The sequence below is a fragment of the Myotis brandtii genome, unplaced genomic scaffold (genome assembly GCF_000412655.1).
Source record: "Myotis brandtii unplaced genomic scaffold, ASM41265v1 scaffold18, whole genome shotgun sequence".
In the NCBI taxonomy this organism is placed as follows: domain Eukaryota; kingdom Metazoa; phylum Chordata; class Mammalia; order Chiroptera; family Vespertilionidae; genus Myotis; species Myotis brandtii.
Window position 1 is genome coordinate 3764901 of NW_005356674.1, and position 14257 is coordinate 3779157.

The 14257-nt window shown below is 46.1% G+C and overlaps 1 protein-coding gene across 1 annotated transcript in view; it reads right to left on the reverse strand.

Annotated features, from left to right (window-relative positions):
* The window catches only part of EPHB1 (EPH receptor B1), a 362205-nt gene that overhangs the window by 108795 nt on the left and 239153 nt on the right, over nt 1-14257 (reverse strand). Inside the window, exon 5 of the mRNA XM_005863544.2 lies at nt 10869-11204. Within this exon, the coding sequence (XP_005863606.1) occupies nt 10869-11204 (336 nt within the window). The remainder of the gene's footprint in view (nt 1-10868; nt 11205-14257) is intronic.

Genomic DNA, 14257 nt, shown 5'->3' on the forward strand with positions numbered 1-14257 from the left:
GCTCTTTGGCCCCTTGAGTGTGGCTCTTCCACAAAATACCACGTGCGGGTGCACACGTACCCATGCGCAGAAGTCGGTATTTTGTGGAAGAGCCACACTCAAGGGGCCAAAGAGCTGCATGAGGCTCGAGAGCTGCAGTTTGCCTACCACTGTCCTAATCCAATTGTAGATGACCTGTGCCATGATAGAGGCAAACAGCAACCATCTCCTAATCCAACTGTAGATGACCTCTGCCATGATGGTTGTAACAATCTCATTTGCCCTTTGAAGAGAGTAAGGAGCTTATGACAGTCTCATGGCCAGCAGTCCCATTTTCACTCAACAAGCCATGTAGCTGTAGTGTCTGGTGCAAGATGAGGTGAAATAAGAAAATAGATGCCCTCTAATCATCCTTGCAAGGATGCAGCAGGTTGGGCATTCTCAGCTGTCCTCCAGCTGTTAGCAGCATAACTAACCACTGCTCAGGACCTGGAACAGGGAGAATTCCCACATTCAACCACTGCATATTCGTCCACCTGAGTTCAAATTGGTCAGTCAGTGAACAATAAAATATCCCACCCAACACTGTCACCGTATAGCAACAACCACCACAGATTGAAATGCTCTCTAGCAACCACATGTGGTTACATCTTAAGGTTTGGAAAGTGAGAGCTGGTACCACTGCAGGTTAAGAAACCAAGAGCCTAGCGAAGGGCCCCCTAGAGTCCCCAATTAGTCACCTGCTCATGTGACTTTTCTGGGTCTCTCATCCCAGTCTCCACAAGTGCTGTGGACTAGCATGTGAGCTTCACAAGGCATGGGCTTTTGTGTGTTGTTTGCTACTGTGTTCCCAGTGCCTGGAGCAGTGCATGCATGACGCACAGAAGACCTCCAAAAATATTTGTTGAGTAAGTGAATGAATAGGAACAGAAACCAGTGAGTCAGCATGCGGAAAGTAGTCACAAAGACTGTGTTAAATGGATGAATACAGTTCCAAAGTTAAAGTGCTTAAACAAACAAACAAACAACCCCTTTGAGTGTGGTTGAATGTCACTGTGTTCTAAGTGGATCAGGGCTCCTAGCATCATTCTAAAATCATCCCCTCATCTGGCTGGTGTGGCTCAGTGGATTGAGCAGCATCCCATGTACCAAGAGGTAGCTAGTTTGATTCCTGGTCAGGGTACATGTCCGGGTTGTGGGCTCAATCCTCAATAGGGGGCATGCAGGAGGCAGTCAATTAATGTTGCTCTCCCCACTGCTATTATCTCTCTCTCTCTTCCTCTCTCTAAAATCAATAAAACATATTTTAAAAAATGAATAAAATCATTCCCTCAAGTTTTTCTTCTAGGAGCCACAGAGGAGGGAGATACCTAGTTACCTGGCTGACCTGGAGGGATCATATTCGATTCCCACACACCAGCCAAACATATATATTAACTCATATGTGGGGGCTAAAGGAAACGGGCAAATATTTATCAAGGGTCTTGGTGCCTAGTGCTGTGTGGTCGCTCTCTCATGAGCCTGAAACATGTGGTAAAATCTGCTTCTCTGCAGAGCTCACCATGTAGTGGAGAGCCCCAGGGCTCCCGGGGGAACCACAACTTTGGTCATGGGCAGTGCTATGTGCTGACCTGCTCAGCTCAGCAGGAAACACACTATCATCTGCAAATGGCCAGGACCTTTCTAAGGCCACTCAGAAGTTCCTTGTCAATGCCAGGGCTTAAGAAACAATAGAAACAATCTTTTTAGAATTAACAATGAGAAGAAAGCAATGAAATTGGATTAAGCAGAGTGAAAATTTCATTTGCTTAGGGTTTGTAAACTTTTCTTCATTAACTTCAATAAAAGTTTTCTTTAAAGTCATTCCAGTCTCTTTAAAGTTCTAACTCAATCTTTTCTCTGCTCTGGAGCAAAGTTTGCCTGTTAATTTCCAATGAGACCAGCCCTTAAAAATGAACTAGTTTTAGCATATGGATCTTAACACTCTAAATTTTTACAGGCAGCAGTGCAATATTGTTTTAATATTTAATTTTGAGATTTACATAATATCTTTCCTCCAAAGAGCTCAATATATTGCAATATCATAAAATTCCTTTCATATTCAAAGATTATTCTTTATGCATGCAAATACTATATTTAACTAAGGAATAATGCAAATTAGGTGATGTATTCAGAGAAATTGGTGGGCTAGATAATTCTTTTGTAGGAAAAGTAGTATCTCTGACTAATTTTAATTGTCTAGGAACTTCAAAAATGCCTTGGCTTCTGGTCAAGATGGCAGTGTAGGTAAATGTGGTACCTGCATCCTTCCACAACCACATAAAAATTTCCAATAAACTACAGAACCACTATCATTCAGCACCACCTGAAATCTAGCTGAACAGAAGTTCTACAACTAAGGATGTAAAGAAGAAGCCACGCTGAGACTGGTAGGAGGGGCAAAGACACTGAATGGGCTGATCCCACACCTACGTGTGGTGGATAAAAATCAAGAGCAACATTTTGGCTGTGGAGGTCCCCCCTGAGGGTCAAGGAATTCCAGTCTCCAAGGTTCCAGTGCCAGGAAGAGAAGTCGTCATAACTTCTGCTTGTATCCTTAACAGGTGGCGCGTGAAACACGAGAAAACTCCTGAGCGGTACAAAATGTGTTAAGGGCCTGCACAGACTTACTGGAACTCACTCCCTCTGAGCTCCAGCACTGGGGCAGCAGCTTGAAAGGCACAAGAGACATAACGGGAGGAACAGAATTGTCTGGCTTAGGGGTGAGACTTGGAGGGGCAGGTTTCTCCCAGACAGAGTGCTGGCACAGGCCATTGTTCCTTTTCTGGATCTCCCGCTCCAGAAAGAGAAGAGAGAGAGAGCAAGGAATTGAAAACTTCTGTAAAAAAATAATGATGAAAAACTTCCCTAAACTGTTAAAGGAAATAGACATACAAGTCCAGGAAGCACGGAGTCCAAAATAAGATGAACGCAAGGAGGCCCATTCCAAGAACACCACAATTAATTAATATGCCAAAGGATAAAGACAAAGGGAGAACCTTAAGAGCAACAAGAGAAAAGCAGTTAGTTACCTACAAGAGAGCTCCAACAGATTTCTCAATAGAAACTTTTCAGGCCAAATGGGAGTGGCAAGAAATATTCAAAGTGATAAAAAGCAAGGATCTACAATCAAGATTAATTACTCTACCTAGCAAAGCTATCATTTAGAAGTAAAGAATATATAAGGAGTTCCCAGACAGGAAAAAGTTCAAGGAGTTCATCACTACCAAACCAATATTAAAGAGTCTCTTTTAACAAGAAAAGATGGCAATAAATACATATCTATCAACAATTGAATTAAAAAAAAACTAAAAGAAACAAACAAGCAGAACAGAAACAGACTCATAGACACAGAGAACATTTTGAGGGTTGCCAGATGAGAGGGGCCTAAAGGAATGTGTGAAAAAGCTGAATGGATTAAGAAGTACAAATTGGTAGTTATAGGGGAATATAGTCGATAATACTGTAGTAACTATGTATGGTATCAGATGGGTACAAGATTTATCAGGATGATCACTTAGTAAGAGATATAATGACTAATCATTGGGTTGTACATCTGAAACAAATATAATATTGTATGTCAACTATAATTAAAAAATTTTTAAGTAAAAAAAAATCGCACTAAAATCTTAGAACTGCATCCTTAAAAGAGATGGATTTTGTGGTGTATAGATTATACCTCAATAAAGTTGTCTAAAAAGCAAAATAAACGCCTTAAAAATGGACAAACTAAAGGGGCTTATGACTATTAACAGAAGTAACGTATTTATTTTTTAAACTCAGTTAAGTAACGGATTGTGTCTGCCTTATTGGCATGGTGGCTATGTTAGTATTCCTCATGCAATCGGCACAGCAGACCATACATGGGCTGTGTGGAATATAAATGTCAGATATAAAACTGCTGATGGCATCAGGAATGTAAGGGGGAAAGTGTTGCTTCTCTAAACATATGATGAGGAAAGACAGACAGGCTCCTCAGAGCAGCAGGAGCAGCCTGTGCCAGGTGCACAGGTTCCGGCTTCACTCCAGTCCTCATGTCCTCATCGTTAACTCACTGGGATGCAGACTTCACTGTCCTCCTTTCTGGTGCCCACTCCTTCCTCAAAGAATAGACAAACCAATACCTGTCATTTAACTGATGTGGATGGCATTCGTCCCAAACAAAGAGACTGAGAGGCCTTGGAAAGAAACAGCCTAGGAAGAAAAACTCCAAATTGCGGTCTGGCTCAGGACATGTTCTCAGAAATCATGCTCATCTCCTAGTCTATAGCACAGTTTACAACATGATTTTCTATCCCCTGTCTCACTTGACTGTCACAGCAGCACTAGAAAGCAGGTGTCATTACTCCTATTTTACAGCTGAGAAAGGAGGGACCAAGGTAGGTCAATGAACTTTCATGAGTCACATGAGGACCAGAGAGAGAAACCAACCCCAGGACACTCCGGCTATGCCTCTGCCACCATGAGTCCAAGAAGTGAGGAAGGCCCCACAGTGGAATGAAAATAGAACAACGCAGCATGCTACACTCCGGCTATGCCTCTGCCACCATGACTCCAAGAAGTGAGGAAGGCGACTGCCCCACAGTGGAATGAAAATAGAACAACGCAGCATGCCCACCTTTCGGGCTTGGGTAAATCGGATTAGACCTCTGAATCAGCCAATAGGCCAAGTTCAGAATTGGATTTGTTTGGCTTTCCTGTGCTTTAAATTTTTCTAATTAGCTGTCAACAATTTAAATTTGGATTTTCAGCTTTTAAGACCTAGCACCACATGCTGGAGCTGAGTAGAGGCTGCCCCTGTTCTCTTCAGTTCCCTGCAGTCCCCACCACTCCCTATTGCCTGACACTTGGCCCTACTTTGCTCCTTTTCTTTGCCTGCCTGGCCTCATGGGACTTGGAATTTGTTCTCTCTGGCTTTGATGGTCCTAAATTCACTGACTTTATATCTTGCTAAAAGTTGACTTCAGAGATGTGCTGGTCTGATTTGTCTTATTTTTTTTCTAAGATTTCCTCTGAGGTCCCTTTCCCCAACTCTGACACTCTGAGTCTAACTGGCAGCAAAGAGAAGCAAAGTTTGTCATTCACTTTAATTCTCTCTGACAGCCAGATGATCTGGCCATCAGTCTGAATCTGGGGCCAGGTGCCAGAGAGTGACTGTGAGAGTTAGTGGAGATAACAATCCCTCTGCAGATCCTGTGGCCACTGAAACAGAGAGAGTTCCACCTGATCGGGTCTATTTTAAACTCAAGGCAGCTGTATTGAGAGCAAGGCTGCATCCCTGAAGACCTCACATAAATCTGAGCTTGCATAATTCATGACCAACCCTGACCAAAGATGATGGACATTTTTTTGACAGCTAAAGTGGCCCAGCTATGTGGCAATAGCTTAGAGAGAGCTTACAACTTACACGGCTCACCATAAAGCGATTTTTGATCAGTTAGAGGATAAAATAGCCACAAAGCTGAGTTTGAAACCCAGAAACATCATTTGTGGGCTGTGAGATGCTGAGCAAATTCCAAGAGCACTCTGACTCCAGTTTCTTCATCTGGCCCACCTCATCTTTGTAGAGAAAGAACATGGTAGGGGCTTGGCATACTGGAGGTGCTAAAAACTGGTAGTTCTCTGCCACTACCTATGGGCTGGGAAAGGATCCTATCCTGAAAGCCTCCAAGTGATGCAAGATCCTGAGTAGTCTGACTATGTACATGACCGGGGTCATCAGGGAGGGAGTAACTCTGGGTCTCAGGATTCAACAGACTCTTTGGTGTTTCCCAGTCATACTTACCTCTCAGGAAGAACTGTACCTACTGTGTGCCCAATGGACCAAAAGATGGATACAAATCTCCTGTGGTCTCATAGATGCCAACCCTTGAGGTCAGAAAAAGCCTATCGATGACTTTCTCTGATGGACTGAGACCAAACCAAACCCTTTTCATTGGATTCCTAACTCAGGTAAGATGCCTTTATTGGTAGGGATTGTGAGAGCAACATGGCGCAGACTCAGTGTGGCATATATGGGAAGCCCTGAGAAAGAAGAGATGGCCATACCTAACCTAGGTAAGATGAGTTTCCTGCCTTTATTGGTAGGGATCGTGAGAGCAACATGGTGCAGACTCAGTGTGGCATATATGGGAAGCCCTGAGAAAGAAGGGATGGCAATCCTGTGTTAAAACTGCCCATCCAGCCACAGATGCCCCTAAACAAAGGAGGATCTGCTCAGAGCAGCCAGCAGCACCTAGAAGAGGGTGGGTGCTCATGAGCATAAGGCTACAGATCAAGTGCAATACCACTTAGCAGCCAACTTGTCCCAACTCTTCTCTCCTGTGACCCTTCCATCCATTGTCTGGATCCAGTTCACTGTGGGAACAACTTGTGTCCCTCAACAAACACACCCATCTCCCATCTCAATCCAGACACTGGGGACAACTTTTTATGATTTAGTGTCACAGAGAAAACTGTGGATGTGTAACAGGGACTATACAGTGAGGTGTCCTTCTCTCAGCAGGATGGCATTGGCTGGCTCTGAAAAAACCCTCCCTGCTCAGAGGCTATGAAATGGGAGCCCAGAGGGACTGTCCACCTTGAGGGCAGGAAATGGGAATGCAGAAACAGAGCTGGTGTCCTGCTGGCCCTCCTCTAATACCAGATTCCTCAAATGCCTTTGAGCCTCGTTTTCTTATAGGAAAATGGGAACAATGATGCCCAAGTCATAGGGTAATTGTGAGATCCAACGAGTCCACGTATTTCATAATTCTCTGTCAACACAAAAGAAACACCACCGCGGTGTGCTAACTATAATAAGTTTTACCTGCTCCTCAATCAGGGCCCACTGAATGGTCCCCAGCTATTTTCAGTTTCCAGACACACAATAGATACTAATAAACACATCAGGTAGCTTCACGATTGATTCCAGCACTGCTCTTGGTCAAATTCAGTGTGGCATATATGGGAAGCCCTGAGAAAGAAGAGATGGCAATCCTGTGTTAAAACTGCCCATCCAGCCACAGATGTGGTCCATGCCCCTGAACAAAGGAGGATCCTCCCAGAGCAGCCAGCAGCGCCTAGAAGAGGGTGGGTGCTCATGAGCATAAGGCTACAGATCAAGTGCAATACCACTTAGCAGCCAACTTGTCCCAACTCTTCTCTCCTGTGACCCTTCCATCCATTGTCTGGATCCAGTTCACTGTGGGAACAACTTGTGTCCCTCAACAAACACACCCATTTCCCATCTCAATCCAGACACTGGGGACAACTTTTTATGATTTAGTGTCACAGAGAAAACTGTGGATGTGTAACAGGGACTATACAGTGAGGTGTCCTTCTCTCAGCAGGATGGCATTGGCTGGCTCTGAAAAAACCCTCCCTGCTCAGAGGCTATGAAATGGGAGCCCAGAGGGAGTGTCCACCTTGAGGGCAGGAAATGGGAATGCAGAAACAGAGCTGGTGTCCTGCTGGCCCTCCTCTAATACCAGATTCCTCAAATGCCTTTGAGCCTCGTTTTCTTATAGGAAAATGGGAACAATGATGCCCAAGTCATAGGGTAATTGTGAGATCCAACGAGTCCACGTATTTCATAATTCTCTGTCAACACAAAAGAAACACCACCGCGGTGTGCTAACTATAATAAGTTTTACCTGCTCCTCAATCAGGGCCCACTGAATGGTCCCCAGCTATTTTCAGTTTCCAGACACACAATAGATACTAATAAACACATCAGGTAGCTTCACGATTGATTCCAGCACTGCTCTTGGTCAAATTCTTTAACTGTAAACTCCTACTCATGACCCAAACAGTAGCATAGTGGTGGCCATAGGCAATGACAGGGGGGTCACACTATACCATGAAGTCAGGGTAGAGGGCCGACCTGGATCTCACCCAGCATGGAAGAGCTCAGGGTGCCCTGGGAAGGGGTGAGAATGACTAACTGGTGTTGCCTACATCCATCCACCCCATCCCTTCATGGAACTGAGTCACTACGGTTTTTTGTGAAGTTGGTTATTTCATCTCTCTTTCATCTCTTATAAAATGTAGCTTCCATTCATTTTTCTAAACTGCTCCTGCAGAGGTGCAGGCTCAAGTGCTCATTTCAAAGTTTCTCATTTTTTTTTGAAAAAAATTATCTATGGTTGAAAATAATTTCTATTTACATGTCAATTCACCAAAGCAGTGTGATAGCACCACATTCCTCAGAGCCCCACCACCCACAGATTAGGAACCACTGATCAACTTGACATTTATTTTATAACTAGAGGCCTATTTATTTTATAACTAGAGGTCCCTAGGCCTGGCTGGTGATCAGGGCTAATCAGGTTCCCCGCCTCCCGGCCTCCTTGCCTCCTCCTTCCCTTACTCCCTCAGCACCCGCTCTGAGGCTGCTGGTCGCCCGCCACGTTCCACGCCGCCCCCTGGTGGTCAGTGCATGTCATAGTGAGCAATAGAACTCTTGGTCTCCTGGTCAAACTCTGGAAGGGACAATTTGCATATTAGTCTTTTATTATATACTAGTAGCCCTGTGCACGAATCTGTGCACCAGTAGCTTGTCAGTAGCTCGCTGCCGCCCTCCAGGAGCTCTCTGCCCACTGCCCTGCCCTCCTTTAGCTCCCCCGTCCCCCCACCCCATAGCTTGCTGCCCTGCCCCCTCCTGTAGCTCTCCACCACCAACTTGTAACTCGCTGCCCCACCCTCCCGCTGATCCATAATCCGGTTGTTACGTACATATTACATCTTTATTATATAGGATAATAAGAAGGATAACCATGTGCCACCAAGAAGCAGCTGATTGTAAACTTTCAAACACCCAAATTCAAGAATTCTCAAAAAAAAATCATAGATTGGAAGGTGACACTCAGACTGAGACAACATCAGGGAAGGTTAAGAATACAAGGGGGAGATACAAAGGGCACGAGAATGGGTGAGAATCAGAATAAATGTTTTGAATGTTGATAATGCAGAACCCCTTGCAGGAGCCCTGGTCCCTCAGCTCCACTGCAGCCTGAGAAGGTGCAGATGGCAAGACAAGCAGATGGGCAGGTTTGGGACTAGCAGGAGAAGGGAAGGGAGGGGCAGAAATCAACGCAACCCGATATAAGTGGCAGGTTTGTTCGCACATGCTTAGAGAGAGAGAAAAGACAGCCAAGCCCAGTGTAACATGACAGCCTGGCAGGATGTTTATGCCCAGAAGCTGGGACACTAAAATATTTCAGCCAGTTTTCTGCCTTAAACTCTACAAGGGAAACGCAGCTAACAAAGGCTGCCCATGTTACATGCTCAACATGATGCTAAAATTACCATTCCCTTTTCTTTGGGTTAGACAGACTGTCACAACCTTTGTCTCCACGGCACCGGGGCTGTGGTCATCAGCTGGAGGCTCCCACACTTCCCCTCTTATTTTCTCATTACACACATCCGCATGTAAACACGTGACCGTACACATACAAACATGCACACACGAACACACACATGCTCCCAGCAACAACGCAGCCATCTGGACAGCCATGCTCGCCTGCGACACCTTCTTCCTTCTCAGTTCTGACAGCTTAAACCCAAGAATCATCTGCCGTCAAAGATGCCTGGTATTAAAAGAGGCAGAATGAGCTGAGGATGAGGAGGTGAGGAGTAGAAGAGGATGGAGTAGGAAAGAGGATGTCAGGAAGGGAGAGCTACATGGAGGGAGACAGAGCAAAGAGACAGGCTTGGATCCTGCTACTCCACTAACCAACGGTCCTTTCAGAATTGTTGATTGAGAAAAATCCCTAATTCCAAAAAAGATCATGGTCCACTGTCCATGACCCCCATCATTGCCTACAGACATGATGTTCACTTCCCTCTCTTCCGTCTTGTACCATGACCCCTGGGGAGAAAGTGCTCATTTCTAACTCCCTTGATATTTCCTGTGTGTGTATAGGATGCGGTACTTAGAAGACACCAGCCTTGCAGCTTGTACTTTGTCCTGCAAATTATTCAGTTAATGAGTTTCACAGAAGAAACGATTGTGTCCCAGTATCACTGTATCCCTCAGAGTGTCTAATCCACATACAGTAGATACTCATCACTGTCTTGTAGTAATGAGTGAATACATAAATGAGTAAGTGCATGAATGAACTGGTTAAATGGATATAAAAAGAAATTGATTGTGAAAAGTAATAAAGAGGAAAAGGTCAGAAGAGTAGAAGATATAAAAAAGAGAGAAGAAAATATGTTTTGAGCTGTGCATGCCATAGGGAGGTCTGGCTATCAGGAGTGATCTATTGCCAACTATCTGAGGTCTCTATAACAGTGTAGCATTCATCTGAGCAAGCTATAAAGGAGAATGCACTCTTGAATTACATGGGTTTGATTGAAAGGTCATCTATGAAGCAATATGACTTTATCACATGATTACTGGGAAGTTTCTCTCATTGGGTTTTCTAACAGAATAGCACTGGTCTACTCAAGACCATGCAGGGCTTCCATCCGTCCACTTCCACATCCATCATCTGTCCGTCTATTTGTTTATTCACCACCCATCTGACTGTCCATCCATCTGTCTTCCCAAGGGCATTTGTTTAGCCCCAGCTGGATGCAGATGACTGGGCCCTACTATGGCTTGGATATACATCGTTGCTTTTGTGCTGGGCATACAAAAACCCCTCAGAATTAAGCTCCCTCTCAGAGGTGAAGAATTACACCCATGTCCTCCATGGCCACGAATGCCCATCACTGGATGCCTGTACTCCTGGGGGGCTGGAGGGTGGGGAGGAGGCCTGAGGGCAGATAACAGGATGGATATGACTGCAGCTTTGTTCCTGCACTGAGATGGACAAAGAGCCAACCATAAAGACAAAGAAGAGCAGCGAGGCCTCCAGACTTACCAGCTTGGTTTGTGGTAATGTTGACAGAGACGTGTTGTGGAGGAAAGGGGCTCTTGCTGGAGACTCCATTGACGGCCTGGATGTCGAAGGTGTAGGGGGTGTGGGCCCACAGGCTGCTGATGGAGACTCGGCACTCGGTCAGGCCCAGCTGCTTTGGCACAAACTCCACATTGTCATCACAACGGGAGCAGCTCCGGCGGTCTGCCCGGCACTTTTTACAGATGATGTTGTAGGTCACATCATCCCGCCCACCTGTCTCCCTTGGAGGGTGCCACTCCAGAATGATGGACGTCTCATTGACGATTGAGATGACATTTCGGGGACCTGATGGGACGCCTGTAAGGAGACAAAGGAAGGCTCAGTGAGGCTGGGCAGAAGCTTCCTTGTCCAGCATCTCTCCATCTACCTTCAGTGTGTCTCCACCCTCAGCTCACACATGCATCTCCTCCCCTCCTTCAACTCTAATCTCCATGCCTCAATCTATTCTGAGAAAAAGTGCTGAACCGCAATGAGAACCTGTCCCCAAATCCTTTTTCAGTCATGCCCACTGGGGCTCTCCTTTCAATCATGTGTGCCGAGAGAGGAGGACACAAGTCTTTTTGTTCATAGGACCAAGCCGCATCCGCCAGCCAGAACACCTAGAGAGATGAATATTCACATTGCACAGGCTTTGGTGCATAGACAAGAAGCAACGTTGGTAGGAGATTCATGCAGCCACTGCACTTAACCCCAGGACACAAGAAGAGCATAGAGATTGTTCTAGACACTCTGCTAGCTGCTTTGCATGCATTCAATCCCCCTATAAGACTTGCTGGAAAGATGCAACCATTAAGTCAACTTTATGGAAAGGGAAACTAAAGCTGAAAATGGGGACTGGCTATAGATCCTGAGGTCTATAAGAACGGGAGCCAGTATGAACACGCCTACCTGTCTGATTCCAACGCTTACGTTCTTAACCAATGCCCTGTGCTGCCCTGTGAAACTGACTACCTTTTCCTACTGAGGGAAAAGCTATCTCCAAGCCCAAACTTATACAGAGAGGGAACTCCAAATGTCAGTGGTCGGATAACGTGAAATTTGAACAGACTCTCTCTCCTATAAACCAGCCAGGCTCCCTGGGACTCGAGAAGGGCAGCCTCTTCCCTCTGGCCAGCTGTCTACGGCTGTTGTTCTCACGCTGGCCAAGGTGGAAATGCCTTGGTGAAAACACTAGGAAGCCTGGTACTTCACAGAAGGGCAAAATGTTGCTGGATTAATGGCCACAGTGTTGGGTATTTTGAGATTAAGTTGGAGAATCTTCTGCCCAAGAACACAACAGATCACAGTCTCAGGTTCTCAAGCCGAGCTCTGCATCTCCCCAGCGTCTAACTGATGGAAATGAATTCTGCCTGGAAGCCCCCCTTCTGAATGCCAGGTCTGCTGGAGCAGCCGCTCGGGTAGTAATGCATTCAGAATTCATGCACGTGACTGTCGCCAGCTGAACGGAGACATGTGTAAAGTGGTTCATGCTGGAGACAGGAATCAAATGCCAACACACAAAATGAGGGAATAACAACAAGGTCGGGGGGCACCAGGGAAGGATTCTGTGTTGAATCAGTCAACAGCCAGCAGCTAGAGCAGAAAGCAAATATTAAATCGAATTCTATTAAAACATGAAAGAAAATCAGTACTGTACTATATAAAGCCCATTAGGCCTGAGCTAAAGCACAACTTGCATGCATGCTTGTGACAGGGCAGGATTCATGAAGCATTTCTACTGAAGTCTTGCAAATAGCATTTAAGAATTCCCCACCCATCTGCCCAAGGATAGTCATCCATCTCTTTAGGAATCAGCACACAGCTAGCACTGGGAGGGCAGTCAGCACTGGGCCTGGCCAGCCCCTCTCCTCACACTGCACTCCTCGTTAACATCTGTATTGGCCAGTACCTGTCTGGGACACATCTGTTTGCTCAGACTGATGAGACTCAGACCACAAGCACCCAGTGGTCAATGTCATTGCTGCCTATCTCCCTTTCACAGCAGACAGCCCAGCCTTGGCCACAGACCACTGGTTCTCCTACTTGTAATAAATACATTCACTAAATGCTTACACTTTGCTAGATGTGGGGCAAATCCTTTCACAATGTTATATTATTGCATCCTCAGGCTATCCTGAGCTGTCACTCAGAAAGCAGCCTTGGGCAGAGGGGCAGAGACAAGGATGTCCAAGGGAGTGACCACCCATCCCTCCCACCCTTTAACCCCCCATGTTTCAATTATCTCCTTGCTCCATTCACCTTCAACTTCACCCTCTTTCTGACTCCAGCTTCTCCACTTAAACGTGCATATGTCACTGACATTTTAAAACTAAAACACTGCCCCCTGACCTCTCTGCATGGCAGGTCCTCTCCTCTCCACTCTCCAGCCAAGCTTTTCCAAAGCGGAGTCACACTTGGTGGCTCTCCTCTCTCCCTGCTCCGCCAGCTGCAGCCTGGTTACTTCCCCGCTCAGCCATCATGCCTGCTTTTCCTTTTGGCCTCCTGCTTGACAAGTCTAGGAAACACAATTCAGTCCTTAACTCCCTCGACACCCTGTGTTGTCACTAGCCAGGCCCTGTGAGTCACATCTTCTGTATCCCACAACACATGGTCTGTCAGCTCCATCTCCTTTTCCTCAGATCCTTCCCCTCCTTTATATCCTCCTCCCCCTCATAACAAAGGGCTTTGTCAATTCCCCTGCCCTATTGCAAAAGCCTCCTAATGAATTCTCCAACATTGCTTTGCAGCTCTCATCCATTTTTATCTGCCAGAGTATGAGTTCCAAAACGTACATGGAGTCAGAGTTCCTCTGCTCAAACTCCAATTACCCAAGAGTTTACCCTCCTGTCCACGTCTTTCGAGTCCCTGTGTATCTTGCTGCTCTTGATCTCATCTCTGCCCACCTGACCCTCGCTCCTCCTGGTGTGGCCAACAGGAAGATCCCATGATTGCCTGTGCACACGAAACTCTCCATATTCCTGAGCCTCTGCACAGGGATTTCTCCTCTGTCTGGAATTCTTTCCCTCCTCTCCACTTGAGCATCTCCTGTTCACCCTTTAATGTCCAGCACCCATTCCATCAGGAAGCTTCCCCCTCAGTGCATGCCCGCAGTCATACACTCCCCCTCTGGCCTCCAAAGCCCACTTCTAGCCGCCTAACCCAGATCATTGCATTGTGATGGTCTCTTCCTCTGTGTTGTCCTCACCACAATGTGGCCCCCTGGTGGGCTGGGGGTTGGCTCATCATTTCCATGCCTAACATTTTACCCAGGGGAGCCCCCTTCCACCTGGTGTGCAAGGCTTCAGGTCATATGTGTGCACTGCTCTCCAGCACAAGACAAGCTGTCCTGCTGGGGAGCAGATGGTGGGGGT